General features: G+C 48.9%; 2 protein-coding genes across 2 annotated transcripts; one reads left to right on the top strand and one right to left on the bottom strand.

Moving 5' to 3' along the window:
* The first annotated feature begins 3158 nt into the window (after positions 1–3158).
* Positions 3159–7241, top strand: DCTPP1 (dCTP pyrophosphatase 1). The gene is made up of 3 exons (XM_079944942.1): positions 3159–3409; positions 4095–4205; positions 5827–7241. Exons 1-3 carry the CDS (start codon positions 3216–3218, stop codon positions 6125–6127), a joined length of 606 nt encoding a protein of 201 aa, XP_079801068.1. The 5' UTR covers positions 3159–3215; the 3' UTR covers positions 6128–7241.
* Positions 7242–9175: 1934 nt separating this feature from the next.
* On the bottom strand, positions 9176–17854 carry ZNF771 (zinc finger protein 771; the record flags this gene model as incomplete). Its single annotated transcript, XM_079945476.1, has 4 exons — positions 9176–10253; positions 16721–16870; positions 17223–17332; positions 17797–17854. The coding sequence occupies 4 exons, from the start codon at positions 17852–17854 to the stop codon at positions 9450–9452; spliced, it is 1122 nt and encodes a 373-aa protein (XP_079801602.1). The 3' UTR covers positions 9176–9449.
* Positions 17855–19476: the final 1622 nt, after the last annotated feature.

Raw genomic sequence — 19476 nt, 5'->3', positions numbered from 1 at the left:
TCTCCTAGGGGAGACGGGCAGAGGCAGTCTCAGAGAGAGCGCCTCCTGCTTCGGGTCCGTCTCCAAGGACCATCTGACCTGGGAACTCTAGAAGTCCTGGAAACCTGACTGTTCAAAAATCTGAGATGCAGAGGACTCCTGAGAAAACTGCTCTCCAAGGGGTGTTTTACATTCCAGTAAGAGTTTGGGTTCTGGTCTGGAGAAGCTTAGCAAACACCAGGGAAGGTGCTAGGGGTGGCCCTTGGCTCCTGAAACTTTCAGTACCCAGATCCATAAGGCAGTTCAATGCTCTGAACTTCAGACCTGTCTGTCCACCTGCCTGCTGGACATCACCTGGATGTTCTACAGTCATCTCGGACCCAACGTGTTCCAAACTAAAATTCGTTATCTTCCCTCCTACCCCAACTCCCCGGTCTTCTGTGTCCTCATTTCAGCAAATGACAAAACTATCCATCCATTTACTCAAGCCAGAAACCAAGGAGTTACTCAGGACTCCCTCTTATCTCCCACACCCTATATCCAACTTCCATGTTGCCTAATCTAGCAAATTCTGTGCTCTCATTTTACCCAGCAGCTCAGCCGCATCAGATGTCCGCTCGTTCTGGAACACTTTCCTCCCTTAGGCTCCGAAATTTCACACTCCGTCAATTTTTCTCCTATCTCACCTTTCTCTTCTGCTCAACTGCCAAATGTTGGAGTAGCCCAAATCTTGGTCTCGTCTACCTAGATTCTGGTACTAGTTATTCTTCTCCAATTCCCTGACTTTAGGTACTGTTTAAATGACTAAGACTACCAAATCTGAATCTCTAGCCCTGATCTCTCCTCTAAAACTTAGGCTCATAAATCCACCTGCCAATTCGATACGCGTCTTCAACTTGCTTTGTCCTAAAACACGCTTCTGATGCCTCATGTGTTCAATCCTGAACCTCATCTTCCACATCCCAGTATGAGTCACCATCCATCCACCAAGTTGCTCAACACTCAAAACCTGTAGGCCATGCTTGATTCTACCCTTTCTCCCATCTCACTAGTTCAAAACCACCAAAGCCTATAGATCTGTCTCCAAAATATGCATCCACCTCTCTTCATCTTCACCCGCCATCAGCAGTCCAAGGCAGCAACATCTGTTGCTGGAAAACTGCAGTAACTCATCTCTCTGCTTCTACTCTTGCCCTCTTCAGTTCATCCGTTTTTTTTTTTTTTTAAATATAAGGTCAAATTACATAGAATGCTACTCTTTTTTAAAAAATATTTATTTATTTGGCTGCACCAGGTCTTAGTTGTGGCAGGTGGGCTCCTTAGTTGCAGCACGTGGGATGGAACCCGGGCCCCCTGCATTGGGAGCGTGGAGTCTTATCCACTACGCCACCAGGGAAGTCCCCTCTTCAGTTCATTCTTAACACAGCAGTCAGAGGGCTCAGAAATACAACACATGATCATACTGCTCCCCTGCCTAAAATCCTCCAAAGGGTTCCCGTAATAGTTAAAATCCAAAATAAAATATAATATGAAATAAAATCCATGGTTGATTGATCTGATCTAGCCTCTTTTTTCTTCTCCAACACCATATCCCACCATTCTCCCCCTTGCTCACTGCATTCCTGCCATCCTGGAATTCTTTTTGCCTTTAGAACATGCCAAGCCTTTCCTGCTTTAAGCACTCTTGTTCTCTCTACCTAGTACTCTTGATTTTTCCCCTTGACTTTTACTCAGCTTAAATATCACTTTCTCAAAGACGAGTAACAACAACAACAAAAACCCAAAACAAACAAACAAAAAACCCTAAAAGTGGCTTGACCAACAAAGCAATTTTTTAAAAAATATTTTATTTATTTATTTGGCTGTGCCAGGTCTTAGTTGTGGCATGCAGGATCTTCAGTTGCAGCATGTGGGATCTAGTTCCCTGACCAGGGATTGAAGCTGGGCCCCCTGCACTGGGAGCATGGAGTCTTAACCACTGGACCACCAGGGAAGTCCTTCGATAAAGGGATTTATTATATTATATAACCAGAGTCCTAAATCAGGGCATCTCTGTAACTTGTAAAAGTAAGTGGCTCAGCAATGTTATCAAGGATCCCGGTCCTTTCTGTCTTGCTACCTACCAGTCCCAGATTCTTTTTTCATCGTACTTATCACCATTTGAGACAATAGGACATAGGGGTTAACAGACTCTGAAGCCAAACTGCCTGAATTTGAAACCTGGCTACCACTTTACTAGGTGTTGAGTTAAACTACTCAGTCTCTCATTTTCCGTATCTCTAAAATGTGGATGATTATTATAGTATTACCTACCTCAGAGGGCTGACTTGAGGATTGAATGAGTTGCTGTGAGGATTAAAAAAAAATATGTAAAATGCTTAAGCAACCTAAATGCCCATTGACAAGACAAATGGATAAGGAAGATGTGGTACATATACACAATGGAATATTACTCAGCCATAAAAAGGAAAGAAATTGGGTCATTTGTATAGACCTGGATGGACCTAGAGACTGTCATACAGAGTGAAGTAAGTCAGAAAGAGAAAAACAAATATCGTATGTTAACGCATATATGTGGAATCTAGAAAAATGGTACAGACGAACTGGTTTGCAAGGCAGAAATAGAGACACAGATGTAGAGAACAAACGTATGGACACCAAGGGGGGAAAGCGGCACAGGGTGGGGGGTATGAATTGGGAGATTGGGATTGACACATATACACTAATATGTAAAAAATAGATAAGTAATAAGAACTTGCTGTATAAAAAATAAATAAATAAAAATAAAAAGAAACTATAGATTTAGCAGGGCCTCCAAAAAATAAATAAATATGTAAAATACTTGAAACAGCTACCTTACTTCTAGTTCACTCTCAGGCTCAGCTGTATCCTGGAGACATTCCTGTATCCTTTTGATAAATTCCCCTTTCTCGTTTAAACCCTTCATTGCTGGGGTTCTCCACGGGGCTTCCCGCCATCATTTTGCTTTGGCGCCATCTGGCGCCCAAAAGGGAAGTGATGCGCCTGCGCTCTCTACTCTCTGCCTTTTGTCTCTTCCCTTGGTCGAATCTGGTACCTATACCTTTAAGATGCTTGGCCAAGACTGAAGAATTCGGGGGCCGGCGCCAAAGAACGCAAGTCCTCTTAGGTTGGTCCTGTCCGGGTAAGGGGCGGGCTGTAGCAAACTCCACGTAAGAAATTGGTCTTTCTTTTGGTTCCGCCCCCGTGAAGCAATCATGAACGCCTGTGATTGGTCAGGCGCTCTGGAGGCGGGGGCTCCGAGTTTGGCTCCAGGTTCTTCAGCAAGTCAGGGCTGCGGCGGGGTGGGCGGTATGTCCGCGGGTGGGGAGACGCGTGGGGATGCAGGAGGAGAGGGCACTGCTGCTGCCGCCCCCTTCAGCTTCAGCTCGGAACCAACGCTCGAGGACATGTAAGCCGTCCTTGCCCAGGCTGGGCTGGGGAGATCGCCCCCTTTCTCCCTCCGTTTGGGGAGGGCCCCTCCACGTGGTCGGGAAGAAGGCTAGCAGCTGTGCTCAGGTCCTAGCTCTGCTGGCTGACCCCCGCAGGCGAGCCTTCTAACCTCCTCCTCTGTAAAATGGGCTTAATGCACACCTGAGGCAGGGGATATACCGGAGTACGATGCTGCTTCTGCCCTGTCTCTGCCCTCCAGGAGCCGGAGGTAGGACGGTGGTAAATGTAGTGTTGAGAGGTGGGAGGCATTTCTTGCTGGAGGAAATCAAAGAGGGCTTCTTAGGGGAAGTGTCCTGGAGCTGTACTCTGTAAAATCAATAGGATTTAGATATACAGAGATAGGGATATTCCAGATGGAGGAAAACTGCAGAAGCAGCAGCAGGAGGTGGAAAAATGAAAAAGAAGGTATTATTAGATTTCGACAATTTAGGGTCTGTGTAAGGTCCCACCCATTTTATAGATGAGGAAACCAAGTTCCCTAAAGAGGAAACGACTTGCTTAGGCCACCCAAGGAATTGGTTGCAGAATCCCCCCAATACCCATGCCCCCATTACATATCACTGAGGTACCTGCCAGGGCCCTGTATCTCCTCCCCCATCCCCTAACCTTGGGACCTGGACTTCCACCCTTTTCTCCTATTCCAGCCGCCGCCTCCATGCCGAGTTTGCTGCTGAACGAGACTGGGACCAGTTCCACCAACCTCGGAACCTCCTCCTGGCCTTGGTAGGGGAAGTAGGGGAGCTGGCAGAGCTCTTGTGAGTAGATGACCGGCTTCCGGAAGAGTCTGTGTGTTGGGGAGGGGAGGGGAGGATTTATTTGACCATTAGATATCCCTGGATCCAATTTCCCCTCCTCACTACCAAGCTCTGTACATGGTTGCTGGGCATACAAAGATGACTTCTGGGTCCCTGCCCTCTAGGGGTGCCCAGTCTCCTGGGAGAGAAAGGTGTGAAAACAGCAAGGCAGGTCCAGGTCTAAGAGGGGACAGTGGTAACTGTCCTTTACCTCTGCCTCTGGGGTGGAAAGGCAGGTATTCTATAGAAGACCTGCCTATGGCATTCCAGACAGGGGGAGTTTACATTTGCAAAGGTAGTGAGGTGGGAAAGGGCAAGTTAAATTCAGGGAGAATATAAGATTCCTTCAGTGTAAGCTTCTTGAGGAAGAGCAAGGATTTTGTCTGTTTTGGTCTCTGGTGTGTCCCAAGTGGCTGGGACACAATAGGCACTCAATATACTGTGGCTGTGGAGGACAGGGGTAGGATAGGAACACAGAATGATAGAATCAGGGCTGGGAAGTAATGGAGTTTGGACAGAACACCTGACCAGATCTGATGGTAGAAAGGTCACTGTGTCTGCAGGGTGGATTGGATCCCCAAGAGAATTGGGTCAGGGGAGACCGGTGAGGAAGCTGGTGTAGATGAGGCAAAAGGTGGTGAGACCTAAGTCAGGGCAGTCACTGTGGGATGGACAAATGAGGGCACTGATGTGTGTGAGGGCAAGCCATTCGTTCATTACAGATTCATGACCACCATCTGTATGCTATGTCCTCTAGAATCGAGATATGGCCTTGAACAAGATAGACACAGTTCCTACCATCACAGTGCAAGGAGACTGACAATAGATAAGTGAACTAATTTTAAAAGATGTGGAATTGTCACAAGTTCTATGAGGAAAGTAACACAAGGTGATGAGAAAGAAGGTAACAGAAGGGAGAAGGCTTTTCTGAGGAGGTGACATCTGAGCTGAGACCTGAGTAACAGCCAGCCATGGGAAGGATGGGGGGAAGAGCATTCAAGGCAGAGGGAGCAGTAAGTGCAAAGGCCCTGTGACAGTTTGGCCCATTTGCAAGGCAGAAAAGGCCAGAGTGGCTTTAGGTGGGGAGTGAGAGGGAGCATGGTGGATGATGACACTGGAAGAAGGAGTCAGTTCATGCAGGACCTGGAGGGCATGGCAGGAGTTTGGATGTTATTCCAAGCACACTTGGGGGAGTTTTAAGCAGGGGAGGGACAAAATGTAATTTGTGCTTTTAAAAGATGGTGCAGGGTAAGAAGATGAGTTAGAGGCTTCTGCTGTGGTCCAGGTCTAAGGTTTAGTCTGGGGTGGCAGTGGCTAAGGCCGGCAGGGGAGGAGTAGAATTGTGTCTTTTGGCTACTCCTTGGCTCAGGTAGGGACACAGAGGTCTGGGTGAATCATCTGATGGGGTCTCTTCCCCACCATGAAGATTCCAGGGCCTAGCTGGGTTGACTTGTCTTTGGAGGAACTTCCTAGGAGGTGGGAGTTCATTGCTGCAAGGCCTGGGGTGTGCCCCTGAGAGGTGGAACCCACTAGCTTAGCTAGCATCTATGTGTGTGTGCCTGTCTTTGTGTCCTGTCCCCAGTCAGTGGAAGCCGGATGAGGAGCCTGGGCCCCAAGCCTGGCCCCCCAGGGAACGAGCAGCCCTTCAAGAGGAGCTCAGTGACGTCCTCATCTACCTGGTAGCATTGGCAGCCCGCTGCCGTGTAGATCTGCCCCGAGCAGTGCTCTCCAAGATGGACACCAACCGGCGACGCTACCCAGTGCATCTGTCCCGCGGCTCTGCCCGCAAGTACACAGACTTGCCCCATGGGGCCACCTCTGAAAACCAGGCTGTGGGGCCTGCAGACCTTGCCTGTGAGTCCACAGGTCAGGCCTCAACCTAGAAACATGGGCACAGAACCTGCAACTCAGCACGGCATCTGAGGAGCAGAGGGTGCTCCAGCCGTGCTACCTCATTCTAGTCCTTTCCTAACAGATCATGGGCCTGGGCGCTACCCTTCTTGAGGTCTGAGGCCCAAGAACCTCCAGTAGGTAGCCTCCTGTTTTTTTCTCTCTCAATAAAAGTTTTGGTTAGCAACTTCTGGATTCTTCCTGGGGCAGCTGGGGGGGCTCTCTGTCTCAGCACATGCTGGAGAGGGGTACCAGGGATACCTGTGAGCCCAAAGCCCATGTTTCTCTATTATACTGCCCACCTGCAGAGCAGAGAGATCTGATTTCTAGTAAGTTCTCTGTCTGACCTCATGCAAGTAAGTCCCTTCCCCTTCTCTAAACAAGACTGGAGGCTTTATGTAGTGTTGGATAAGAGCCCAGGTTCTGGAGCCAGGCTGTATGGGTTCAAATGCCATCTTTGATACTGGATGATGTTCTGGATTATATTGGCATCTTTCTGTGCCTCCATTTCCTCATCTAAAATGAAAATAAGGGACTTCCCTGATGGTCCAGTGGTTAAGACTCTGCGCTTCCACCGCAGGGGGCGTGGGTTCCATCCCTGGTCGGGGAACTAAGATCCCACGTGCCGCGCAGCCAAAAATAAATAAATAAATACATTAAATGAAATGAAAATAATGTTATCTACCTAATAGGGTTGTAAGGTTTGAGTAAGTTATTCTAAGTAGAGTGTTTAGGACAGTGTAAGTTTGCAGTTGTCATTATCTGTTTGCTTTTTCAACTCAAAACTTTCAGGGGCACAGAGCAGGAAATTTCAACAGTTAAGGCAGGCGTGGGCCTTGTCCCTGAGAGAGCTCTCTGCCCCTCTCCCTTGGCCCCCAGCACAAATCAGGGTCAGGTCTGTCTGATATGAAGCAGAACAGGGCTTCCTCTCTTTTGGGGCTTGGACCCCTTAGCCCCCTCCTTCTCTCCCAAGGCCAATTTGCTTGTTCCACTTCTACACCTAAAGATAGTGTTGGGTGTGTATGATTCACCCGTTGTGTGACCCCAGGCACATCACTTTCTTTTCAGAGCTACCCAGGGAACTAGCAGCCTGCCGCCTTCACAGGGTGAAACCTGATTCCACATCAGTAAAATAAAGCATTTCCCTTTACTGGCCTCACTCTTATTAATGACGTCACTTCCTCCTAACCAGTGACCTCTCTTACTCCCTAGGTAAAAGAGAATCCATCAGATTGGAACTGCTTTAGCTTTAACTTCCCAAACCCTCCTTTCCTCTGCCCACCAGTGATAGCAGGAGCCTTAGCTTATTGATCTCTTATTTCATCTGTCTCCTTGATCAGTTATCTCCTCTCTCCTCCATATAATCAAAGTCTTTTCCTTTCCATTAGCCCATCCCATTAGCACATAAAGCATAGTTGAGGGCTTCCCTGGTGGTGCAGTGGTTGAGGGTCCGCCTGACGATGCAGGGGACACAGGTTCGTGCCCCGGTCTGGGAGGGTCCCACATGCTGCAGAGTGGCTGGGCCCGTGAGCCATGGCCGCTGAGCCTGCACGATGGGAGCCTGTGCTCCACAACAGGAGAGGCCACAACAGTGAGAGGCCCGCGTACCGCAAAAAAAAAAAGAAAGAAGCATACTTGACTCTCTTTCGTATTGACAAGACAAAACCAACAAAACTCTAGCTACTTCCCTCATGCTTTTCACAGCCAAACCTCTTGAAATGGATCTATACCCATCCACTCTGCTTCTTCATTGTCTCATTTCTACCCTAACCCATTCAACGCTGGCTTTCACCCCCCACCCCTCCACTGAAACCGTTCTCATCACTTTCCCCGAATTCACACACAGTGGACACCACAGCGGCATCTGACTGAGCTGTTTCCTCCATAAAACACTTTCCTCTAGATTTCCCAGACAAGACACTTCTGCTTTTCTACCTCTGGCTGTTCTGTCACAGACTCAAGTTCTCTACTACCCTCTTCTGGATGTGGTGCCATGCCCTCCAGACCTGATATCCCCAAGGTGTTACTTCCAATCGCCTCCCTGACCCGTCCACATTTACTTCACACTCAATGTGTCCAGGTTGGGGTGTAACAATTGCTGCCACTTCAACTCCTGCTCCTGCTCCTCATCCTGTGTCCCCATCTCAATGACACTGCCTGCGGTCACCCAAGCTAAGAAATGAAATCAGCCCCATCTCTCCTTTCCGCACGTCCACTTTAACTCCTATTAATTCTAGCTCAATAATATGCCATATGCCTCCCTCCCCTCTAATCCCTCAAGGCTTCTTTGTGGCCTTGGAACATTTAACCTGGCTTCCAGGGTCCTTAGTGGTCTGTCTCCTGCCAACGTCCTTGCTTGTTGTCCCTGCCTTCCACCCCAGAGGACATCTGCAAGCTCTAACAAGTCTGGCATGCAGGTTCAGGGGTTCTCTCCATACGTCCCCAACCCCAACTCTCTTGACCTTAAGACCAGCTTAAATGCCACCTCTGAGAAGAGCCTCTCTAAACTCCAAGACTGCACTGAAGACCTCTCCTATCCAGCAACTCCCCCAACAGAGTTCCAATGACAAGGGACTGCACTTGCCTGTGTACTCGTCCTCACTGTGCCATTCACTGGCTGTCGGTACCTATTTACTCATCTGCAGAAATGGAGGTAAAAGAGTTACCTCACTTTGGGATGCTTTGAGGATGAAAATGAGCTAATAATAATGTAGCAGTGAAGTCCTTTAACCTCGTGCTAAAGTTTCCACTATTGCTTCTCTTTACTAGACCAAGTTCCATGAGGTTCATGCCGGCTCACTCAAAGCTCTGCAGAATGCAGTGCCTGTTGATCACAAATGCGCTAAATTTATGGACCCTTCTAGGTCTGAGGTCATGAAGACATAACCAAGGGCCAAGCGTGGAATGACTCCACACACACACAAAACCAGTTCCTGGAACACTTTTGGGCTTATAGCCCCACTTGACTCCATGACAATTCACCTAAATCACCTAAGCCTGGAGAGACCCCCAACTTTCCTCCTAATTCACACCCCACCCACCTCATTCACAGGCACGGGTGGGGTGAGGATATAATACTTTATTCACTCTAACACGGGCCGAGGGGATGTAATGAGGGGGAGGTGGGCGCGTTTCCAGGGACCCCCGGTAGGGGATCCTCCCTGTCTCCCAGTTCCAGGGCAGCCAGGCCCGCCGTCCCACCCCATCTGAGACGCAGGAGGCGGGGCGGGGAGTTGTCCAGGTTAACGCAGCCCCAGGTCGGGATACTAGCGTGCCCCTCCCCAGCTCGCACCCCGCGGAGACAAGAATGGCGGTTCAACTGCCCTCACAATCTGGGCAGCGCTCAGTGGCAGTGGCTCCGGCGGGTAGCTTGAAGTCCCGGCCGCAGCCCGCGCAGATGTAGAGACGGCGCCGCATGTGCGCGCGACGGTGGCGGATGAAGTGTGAGCTGAGGCGGAAGCGCCGGCCGCACTCGGCACATGGGTAGGGCCGCTCGCCTGTGTGCGTGCGCGCATGCTCCGCCAGGTTGGAGCGGTGGCCGAAGCCGCGGCCGCACACGGCGCAGCGGTGCGGCTTCTCGCCCGTGTGCACGCGCCGGTGCTTGGCCAGCGCCGAGCTCTGAGCGAAGCGCGTGCCGCAGTCGGCGCATGCGTACGGCCGCTCGCCCGTGTGCGTGCGTCGGTGGCGCGCCAGACACGAACTGCCGCCGAAGGCGCGTCCGCAGTCCGGGCACGAGTACGGCTTCTCGCCCGTGTGCACGCGCAGGTGCTGTGCATAGTTGGAGCTCTGCGCGAAGCGGCGGCCGCATTGTGCGCATGCGTACGGCTTCTCGCCCGTGTGGCGCCGCCGGTGCTGCCGCAGGTTCGAGGCGGCCGAGAAGCGCTTGTCGCATTCTGGGCATTCGTAAGGCCGCTCGCCCGTATGCGTGCGGCTGTGTTTGGTCAGCGCTGACTTCTGCGAGAAGCGCCGGCCGCACTCGGTGCACGCAAAGGGCCGCTCGCCCGTGTGTATGCGGACGTGCTTGGCCAATGTGGAGCGGCGCGCAAAGGCGCGGCCGCAGTCCCGGCACGCGTGTGGGCGCGCCGGGTCCGCCGACGGCGCTGGCGCCTCGCTCGGGACCTGCGGGGAGAGGGGACAGGGGACAGGTCAGCCCTGACCGAGAGGCTCGGGAGCCAGAGACCTGGGGCTCTGCCGGCTGCAGCCTCTCCGTCCCCCGTTTGTACAGTAGGAAAAGCCACGGGGTGCGCCTCTCAGGACGGTTGTGCGCTTTAAATGAGATTAACATAAACGCACATAGCACAATGCCTAGTGTAATTCTAGCTATTCTTTATTAATTCATACAGTATTTATTGAACGCGTACAATGTGCCAGACTCTGTTCTAGGAACTGGGGATTCAACATTAAATTTTTTTTTTAATTCCTAGTTTCAGGAAGAATGGATAAGGAGTGCTGGTATTGGAGGGGGTGCTGCAAATTTAAATAGGGTTGAGGAATCTCGCTGATGTCACATGAGCGAAGACCTAAGGAGGTGAGAGAGCAGGTTCCAGAGGGAAAAGCAAGGCCCTGAGACAGCAGTTTTCCTGTTCTAGGAATGGCCAGAAACAGTGCTTAGGGCGGACGGCAGGAGGGGAAGAGTAATCCATGGAGTGGTCCTGAAGGGGATATCTTAGCATAGGGCCTTGCATGTGAATGAGGTGAGGACTCAATAGAGATGTTAGACGGTTTTGAGCAAGGAGGGGAACAGATTAGACTCATATTTTAAAAGGTTTCAGGGGCTTCCCTGGTGGTGCAGTGGTTAAGAATCCGCCTGCCAATGCAGGGGACAAGGGTTCAAGCCCTGGTCCGTGAAGATCCCACATGCTGCAGAGCAATTAAGCCTGTGAGCCACAGCTACTGAGCCCACATGCCTGGAGCCTGTGCTCCGCAACAAGAGAAGCCCCCGCTCGCCGCAACTAGAGAAAGTCCATGCGCAGCAACAAAGAACCAACGCAGCCAAAAAAAAAAAAAAATTAATTAAAAAAAAAAAGAATAAAGGAGGGGAGGGGGCAGGAACCCAGCGAGGAAGCTACTGTACTGCAAGCCAGAGAAGACAGTGGCTTGGACCCAGTGACAAAGTTGGGAAGTGAAGGTGGTGAGAAGTGGTCTGCTTCTGGACATATTCTGCAGTTTGAGACAGCAAATTTGATAGTAGATTAGACATGAGGTGTAAAGAAAGGAGTAAAAATGACTCCAAGGATTTTGAGCTTAGCAACTACAAAGGCGGAATTGCCATCTACAGAGCTGAGGGTGGAGGGAGGCGCAAGTTGGTACCTACTATCCGTTTCTGATCTTATCTGCAGTTCTCCTTGACACATCTGGAGCTCAGGAGAGAGGCCCAGGCTGGAGATGTTAATTGGGAAGGCATCAGCGTGGAGGTGGTTTTTAAAGCCTTGAGACTGGATGAGTTCGCCCAAGGAATAGGCAGAGAGAAATGGGGGTGGCAAGACAAAAAGCAGCCAGCAAAGGAGACTGAGCAGAAGCAGCCAGTGAGGTAAGAGACCCAGGAGAGCACGGTGTCTTAGAAACCAGGCCACCGTCAAGTCCAGGCTCTCTAATAAACTTCCAAGAGCAAGCACCTATCATTTTTTAAGCTGCAAAAAAGGCAGCCAGGGTGAAACCCAAATACTATTCTGAGGCCTGAAATGAAAAAAATTCAAAAATAAGCCAGTTTCATGAGGTCTGGGCCTCTGGAGATAAAATCAGAAAAAGAAATGCTTTATAAGAGGCAGATGAAGGGAAAACAGTTTGTACTAACAGTAAAGAGGAATACTGAGGAAACATTGCTTCCTTCTTAGAAAAGAGAAGGCTCATCCTAGCAAAAGTGGTGTTAAATCTCTACTATGGACTAAGCAAATAGGATATTAATTCATGACCAAATGAAAAACCAGGCACATATTAAGCATAAGACAGTGTTAGCTTCTTTCTCCCCATATTCCATCTCCACCAAGTGATTATCACTATTCTTCTTCTATAGATAAGGAAACAGGTTAAGAGAGGGTAAATGACAACTAGGGAGTGGCGAGGCCTCTTCTTTCTGAAGTTGTAAGGAGGGCACCTTCAGGGCCTTCAAGATCCTTTGTTAAAAAGACAGTAGCTTTTTGGTAACCACCTCAGAAATGTGAAAACAAGGCAGTTTGGGAAACTGGTCACCAGCCAAGGGAACTCTGGCTTAAATACTATTATCATGATAATGATAACATTACAGTGTAAAGATCTGACAGTGCTATGTTATGTACATTATTGTATTAAATCTTCCTGTCACTCCCCCTTGAGTCAGGCATTATCTTTTGAGAAAACTGAGCTCAGAGAGATTAAATTCACATAGCCAGTGGGAGTCAGGACTGACCTTAAGAGTTCTCACCCTTAACCAGTAGGCTACACTGCTTCCCTGCACACACAGCATGAAGATGTGACAGCCGCTGGACTCCAAGTGCCTGGCACTCTCTAAGAGGGATTCAAGGTTAAAATACAACTTGATACTTTAAATCGAGAAACTCCCCACAGCAAATTGGGCAGTCTGAATTCAAGGTCATGCTTTCCAGTCTTGCCCCGGTTTTGACATCTATTGGGTTTATTTCATCACGTCAGCCATCGTGGAGAGAATTTTTCTCATTATATCTGTATTTTTCTGGCCTGTTTTTCTTTGGCACCCTTCTTTAAGGTGACTTTGACCAGCCTGAGGACTTCCTTATGCTGGATTCACTATCTTGTGAAAAAGAAATTCTTCACACAAGTACCCTTGGTATCTCCAGCTCCAGGAGGAGGGGCCTTGGGTGCCCTAGGAAGAATCTTCGTAAGAGGGGCTGAGTCTAGCTCATTAAGACCCCAGGCAAGTCCCTCCCTTCCCCTGCCTCAGTGAACCAAGGAAGGCAAGGTAGGCTAGGTGAGATCAATATTTCCCGACTTGAGGTATGCACATCACAGAATGCAAGAGGATTCTAAGTGTTATGTAGGCTAACTCTTATCTTACTATGATCATTATGTATTTATTTTCATGGATATTAGAAAAACAACAGATCACATGAAACCCACAATTTCATCAGTATTATTGCTCAGATGAGGGTAAATTTATTTAACAAAACAATGTGAATCTATCTGAAGAAGAGCATTAAATAAATGAGCAAACAGGTAAGTGACTGAAGCCTGGCAAATACCAGACTTACATGCCTTTTAAGTTCTACAGCTGTTAGATTTAAAAATTAGAATACAGGGTATCTGCACTATAACATGAGGGTACTAGGGGGATACATGTAGTATAAGAATATGACAATCCAAGTATTTAAAGTTAGTGATTTTGGAACTTCCCTGGTGGCGCAGTGGTTAAGAATCTGCCTGCCAATGCAGGGGACACAGGTTTGAGCCCTGGTCCGGGAAGATCCCACATGCCATGGAGCAACTAAGCCCGTGCGCCACAACTACTGAGCCAGCGCTCTAGAGCCCAGAAGCCACAACTATTGAAGCCCGCGTGCCTAGAGCCCGTGCTCCACAACAAGGAAGACACCACAATGAGAAGCCCTGCTCACCACAACTAAAGAAAGCCTGAGTGTAGCAACAAAGACCCAATGCAGCCAAAAATAAATAAATAAATAAATAAATTTATTTTAAAAATAAATAAATAAAAAATAAAGTTAGTAATTTTGTCTTCCTGCTTAAGGTGTTTTTGTTTTTGTTTTAAACCAGAGCAAACATTCCAGTTTTTTCCTCAGCCATTACTTTTCTAATTAATAACAATAACTACCACTTACTGAGCACTCACTGTGTGCCAGGAAGTGTGGTAAGTGCTTTCCACCCATGTTCTTATTTTAAATTCTCACAACCCTTTGGGTTAGGCTGTATTAGCACCATTTTAAAATAAGGATATAAGACTCAGAAGTAAGTGACTACCAAGGTCCTACAGCTAATCCATCGGCAGGGTCAGGGTTTACACCGGAAGTCTGTCATTATCTAAAACACCTCTTCTCTCATAGAATGATGCAATTCTATCTCACTGACAAGTTTAAGGTTACCTACACAGTTTGTCTCCCTCACCTGGGCTTTTTTAGCTGTCAGAATCTCCCTTCTTTTGAGTACAGAGTATAAAATACAATCCCTATCCTCTCGCTCATTGCTAAATCAAGTGTGGTCCACAGACCAGCAGCGTCAGCATCACTGGAAACTTGTTAGAAATACAGAATCTCAAGTCCCCCCCATACCTACTGGATCAAACTCTTCAGTTTAACAAGATCCCCAGGTGATATGTACGCATGTCAAAAATGAAGAAGCCTGATCTAGGAGATGCACTACTCCTAGGGAAAGCAGGTGGGAAAGGTGAAGAGGGTTCTACAGGTTGAAAGACCACATGGGCAAAGTCTTCGAGGTAAGAAGGGTCAGGTGTGTTTGAAGCTGGGGCATGGGATGGGTGCTGAGTGACTAGAGATGAAGCCATGAGGTCAGACGATGAAGACCTTTGAATGCCAGGCGCAGGAGCTGAGGGAAACAGAATACCACTCAAGGGTTCAATTTTAAGCAGGGAGAGACAGGACTGGATGTATATAGAGCCCTCTGACAAAACCCTTCTATTCATTAAATATAGTTTGGATTTTAATAGGCAGTGAGAGAATACTCCAGCTACTGAGTGCAGCATAATTAAGGCCTGTTCTGGACAATGACCGGCCATGGGACTGGGTGAGAGCTGAGAGTCACAGAATGTTGACACTAGAAGGAGCTTTGGAGACCACTATTTCATAGAAACCGAGACTCAGGGAGACCACACAGCAAGTTGATGAGCTATCTTGTGGGATGTGTGTGTGTAACTCTCATTTCCACCCTCCTCCAAATCCAGTCACCCACGTGATACTTAGACTGGATTTCAAGGATCTTACTTTCATTATCTCATTTTATAGATGAAAAGGCTGTCGAGGCAAAACTGGTAAACAGTGGTTAGGATTTGAGCCAATGCTTTTAACAGCTACATGATACCATTCAGAGTCTAGCTCTACAGCCTTTTCATGACTAGCCATGCCTACACCCACCCTTCCCATCCTTAGCTCCATCCAGTCCAATCAATGTTCCCCAAAACCCCCTTATTTCCATCTTCTCTCCCCTGCTGCCACTACCTTAGAACAGGCTACCAGCCGTACCTGACCTGGTCTCCCCACAGCAGCCCACGATTCTTCTAAATAGAAAATCTGATCATGTCTCTCCTCTGATTTGAGGCTTCTGATGGCACCGCATAACCTAACAGAGTACGTCCAAACTCCTAAGCTGCCTTTCAACACCTTTTACTCTCTGGCCCCGCCTACTTCTCTGGCCTTATCTTCTCTGAGCATTTGCTTTTGCTGTTTCCTCATCCTGAAATGCCCTTCCTCCTCCTCCATTTGCCAAATTCCCACTAAGTTTTCAAGGCCCACGTCAAAGTCATTTCCATGAAGCCTTCCCCACTGCCTTGAGTTATTTGCCCTCAATTCTCTAGGCCTCCATGTTCTAGGTTTCCCTGTTCACTCCCAAGCCTCAGGATTCAGCCCAGAAAGGCCTTGATAAAAATGAGTAGAAAAATCTCCAGAAGGATGACCTAGCCCAAGGTCCTGAACTTTAGGGAGAAAAATGAATAATAGCAGCAAATACTTACATAGTGTTTATTATGTGCCAGACACAGTTCTAACTCTTTACATGTATTAACTCATTTAATCCTCCCAACCCCAAGAAGTCGGTGCTATTATGATTTCCCTTGTACCAGTGAGGAAACTGAGCCACAAAGAGGTTAAACTTGCCTAAGGTGACACAGCTGGTAAGTGACAGAGTTGGAAGTCCACCCTAAACTCTGGAGTCTGAGTTCTTAACTTGTAGGACAAAGGTGGAGACCAGGGGATTCACAGGGCCGGAAGAGGCAGGCTGAGCTAGGAGGATGGGCCAAGGAAGCCTGAGAAAACAGAACTAAACGGGCCACCGCAGTGAAAGCGCAGAGTCCTAACCACTGGACCGCCTGGGAATTCCCTAAATAGTTATTTTGACTGGAAGAGGAGGCCACAGCAGCCAGCCCCCTCCCCCTAGGGCCCACCACACCCACTAGGGGGCAGCAGAACTTTCTTTTTCTGGGAACTGGCGCCTGTGCAGGAAGAAATCAGAGGGAGCCTGGGCCCACAAATCTGGCCCAGGAGTCTTCCAGCTGGACTCAGGGCTGCTCTGGCTGTGGGTGGGAGTCCTGTAGGGTTTTGGGAAGTAGAACTATACCTAGTGGCAGTTAGGGTCTCTAATGGGTAAATCTAACTCATATTTTGATCTCCTTAAAACTCCTCTCTTTAAACCTTCAACACCCTTGTCAGTCTAACCCTGCTAGACATCACCTCGAGGAACCGAGGAGAGCGTTTACTCTCCAGCACCCAGCACAGAGCCTGGCACAGTAGGCGTGACATCTGTATGATGGCAGCATGGACTGTGGGACAGAAGGATGGGTGGCCAACCCTGAGAGTCAAGGGAAAGTAGGGACAGGATCCCTGGATTCTGTGTGAGGGAGGCTGGACCTGCACCAGGTTTAGGGGCGAAGGGACCCCAGGGTGTGGAACACGTACCTCCTTGTTGTCCATGGGGATCTTGAGTTTCACCACTTCATACTTCTCTTCACCCTCATCCTCCTCACCCTTCACCAGCAGCACCATCTCTTCTTGCATCTCTTCCTCCTCCTCCTCCTCTGTCTGCTGTTCACCGGGCATCTTGGTGTCCTGGGGCAGGGAGCTGAGTCAGAAGCTCAGGACCCGCCCCCCCACCATGGCTCTGGCCCACACAAGGCGGTGCAGCCGTGGCTTCTCCTGTGATCTTTGTGTCTGACCTTCTTCCCTCTATCCCAGCCCGGCCCTAGGCCCCAGCCCTATCCCGGGACCAGCTCGGAAGACTCTCGTTCACCCCACTCATCCCGGCATTCAAGGCCCTGAACACTTCGAATCTCTAGCCCCAGTGAGTCACCACCCTCCCCGCGCTGAGTCACTCCCCGGTGCCTGGGTCCGCGGCCCGGAGCTCTAGGGCACGGGCTGGAGGCAGGATCGGGACGGAGACCCTGAGGGGGTGCGCACTCACCAGCCACAGGTTCGGGCGCTCGAGCTGCCCCAGGCCAGGGCGCCGGGCGGTTGGGCACTCTGCGACGCCGCGACTCCGGGGGCGGGGAGTAGGCGGGGCCTCGGTGACGACTGGTCATTGGTCGGAATACCTAACCCCGCCCCCTAGGGGAGGGGCCAGAGGACCCAGGCGTCCGGCCCAAACTGCCCCGGGAGGGTGGCGAGCCCACACCCAGTACCTTCCGCTCAACTCCGACTCCCAAAGACCCCGGGCTGCCCTAGTCGGTGTTCAAGGTCCTCACAGTCCTGTAGTGACCTACCTTAAAGGCTCGTCTCCTGCGGCCGGCTCGGAGGTCTCAGCTGCGGCCAAGCGCGTCTGCTCCGCCCGAAATAGGCCACGTGCGCTCCCGCCCCTGCCTGGGCCTCTCGCTGGCGCCCCGCCTGGAGGGCGGACCCTGTTGCCTCCTCACCTCTTCCCTTCCCTCTTTTTGCCTCTTCCCTCTTTTTGCCTCTTCTCCCATCTTTTCTCCTTTCGCAGCGTCGCCTTCACGGTCTCCTGGTCTCTGGGATATCTTGCTCCTTGAATACATACTTACCAACAGCCACCCAAGCAACCGCTGCTGTTTGTTGCGTGGTGTGCCTCTTATGCGCCATCGTTATGCTAAGCCTTTTGCACATCTGATCTCGATCCGCACAAAGGTGGGTCCATTTCACAGATGAGCTAATTGAAATTCACAGATGAGCTAATTGAAGCTAACTGACTTGCCTAAGTTACACAGTAAGTACTGTCACAGCATCCCAGTAGCCTAGGTGGAAAATTATAGCACACGGACCAGATCCAGTCCACAGAAGTATCTTGTTTGGCTCTCAGGTTTAAAAGTTAACTTCAAAAGAAGCACGAGAGGTCTTTTACAAAATTTAATTTCCAACATTTAAAAATTGAGATATTTCATGTAAAGATCTGTATTTTCCCACTTCTCTTGAAAAAGATACCTAATTCTCCCAATTTATGAATGGGGCAACGAAGATTCAGAAATGATGAAAGAGAAATTAAATTCAGTAAGTGCTTACAATCCCTAGTTGTCTCTTTACAACAACCCTGTGGGGATCAATCATATTACCTTCCTTTGACAAATGACGGAACTAAAAACTTAAGTAATTTGCTCAAAGTCACATAGCTGGTAAGTAGCCAATTCCAAACCTCATGCTCTTCCTGTTGCACCAAATTCTCTCTCAGAAATGAGGTTACATGAGGAAATTGGTAGCAGAGCCAGGACTCAAGCCTGATCCTCAGTCTGCAGAGCCCATAACATAATTTGGATGTTGGGATTACATCTGGTCAAAGTTTTGCTCTTCCTCAGAGCTGGGAAAAGGGGGTAAATGAATGTGATACTCACCCTCAGGATCCCAAAAGCCACTTTGATTGTGTTAATTCTCTCATCAAATATTTATTGAACCCTACTATGTACCTGGCACTATTCTAGATATTGGAGATGCAGTAGTGAACAAAAGAGAGAAAAATCTTAGCTACCATGGCACTTCTCAAGGTGTAAAAAATGTCAACAAGTAAATAAGATAATTTCAGGTAAGGACGGGTGTAAGAAGGAAATAGGGCCAGATGATGCAACAAGGAGTGGCTATGGTTGGGAGCTTCTTTAATGTGAGCAGGGAAGGCATCTCTTAGGATATAATATATGAGATGAAACTTGAATGATGAGAAAAAGTTAGCCATTTGAAAATCTAGATGAAGAATGTTCTAGACAGAACTACAGAGACTTTAAGGTGAGATTAAGCTTGGCATGTTTGAGGAAAAGAAAGAAGGCTTGTATGGCTGCAGCCAAGTGAGTTAATGGAAATGTAGTGTGGGAGCTGGAGAAGAGGCAGGCGGGGCCAGATTATGGCAGGAACTCTAGCGAAAGGCAAGGCGTGCTTCCCCTAATTCAGAGAATCAGTGAGGAGGCTCAGCTGGGAGCAGCGAAAGTCCCTACTGGAAGGTCCTCCTACTGTGGGAGGACTTTGGAACAGATGCTTGCAAAAGGAGGAACATGTACAAGTATCTATCTGGAATCAGAGCTAGTTCTTGTTCTTGAGAATCTCACAGTCTAGTAAAGAAGGTGATTTAAAAATATATATGTATATGATATATATATATTATATACATATGAAAAGGAAACAATAGGTGTTCTGACAGCCCCGTGGAAGGGAGTGGATATTGGGTGCAGGCCTCACCAAAGAGATAAATGTAAAGGACCTTCAAAGATGAGTGGGAGTTTGCC

Source organism: Stenella coeruleoalba (assembly GCF_951394435.1).
Source record: "Stenella coeruleoalba genome assembly, chromosome: 15".
Classification (NCBI taxonomy): Eukaryota; Metazoa; Chordata; class Mammalia; order Artiodactyla; family Delphinidae; genus Stenella; species Stenella coeruleoalba.
The sequence above is the reverse complement of the archived record's forward strand: the minus strand, read 5'-3'. Positions and strand labels throughout refer to the sequence as shown.

What these genes read in the sequence shown, in the direction of transcription:
- DCTPP1 (XM_079944942.1), top strand. Translation starts at nt 3,216, where the DNA reads ATGAACGCCTGTGATTGGTCAGGCGCTCTGGAGGCGGGGGCTCCGAGT. An exon ending in GAACCAACGCTCGAGGACAT is followed by an intron (nt 3,410 to 4,094) that starts GTAAGCCGTCCT and finishes CTCCTATTCCAG; the next exon opens with CCGCCGCCTCCATGCCGAGT. An exon ending in GGGGAGCTGGCAGAGCTCTT is followed by an intron (nt 4,206 to 5,826) that starts GTGAGTAGATGA and finishes TCCTGTCCCCAG; the next exon opens with TCAGTGGAAGCCGGATGAGG.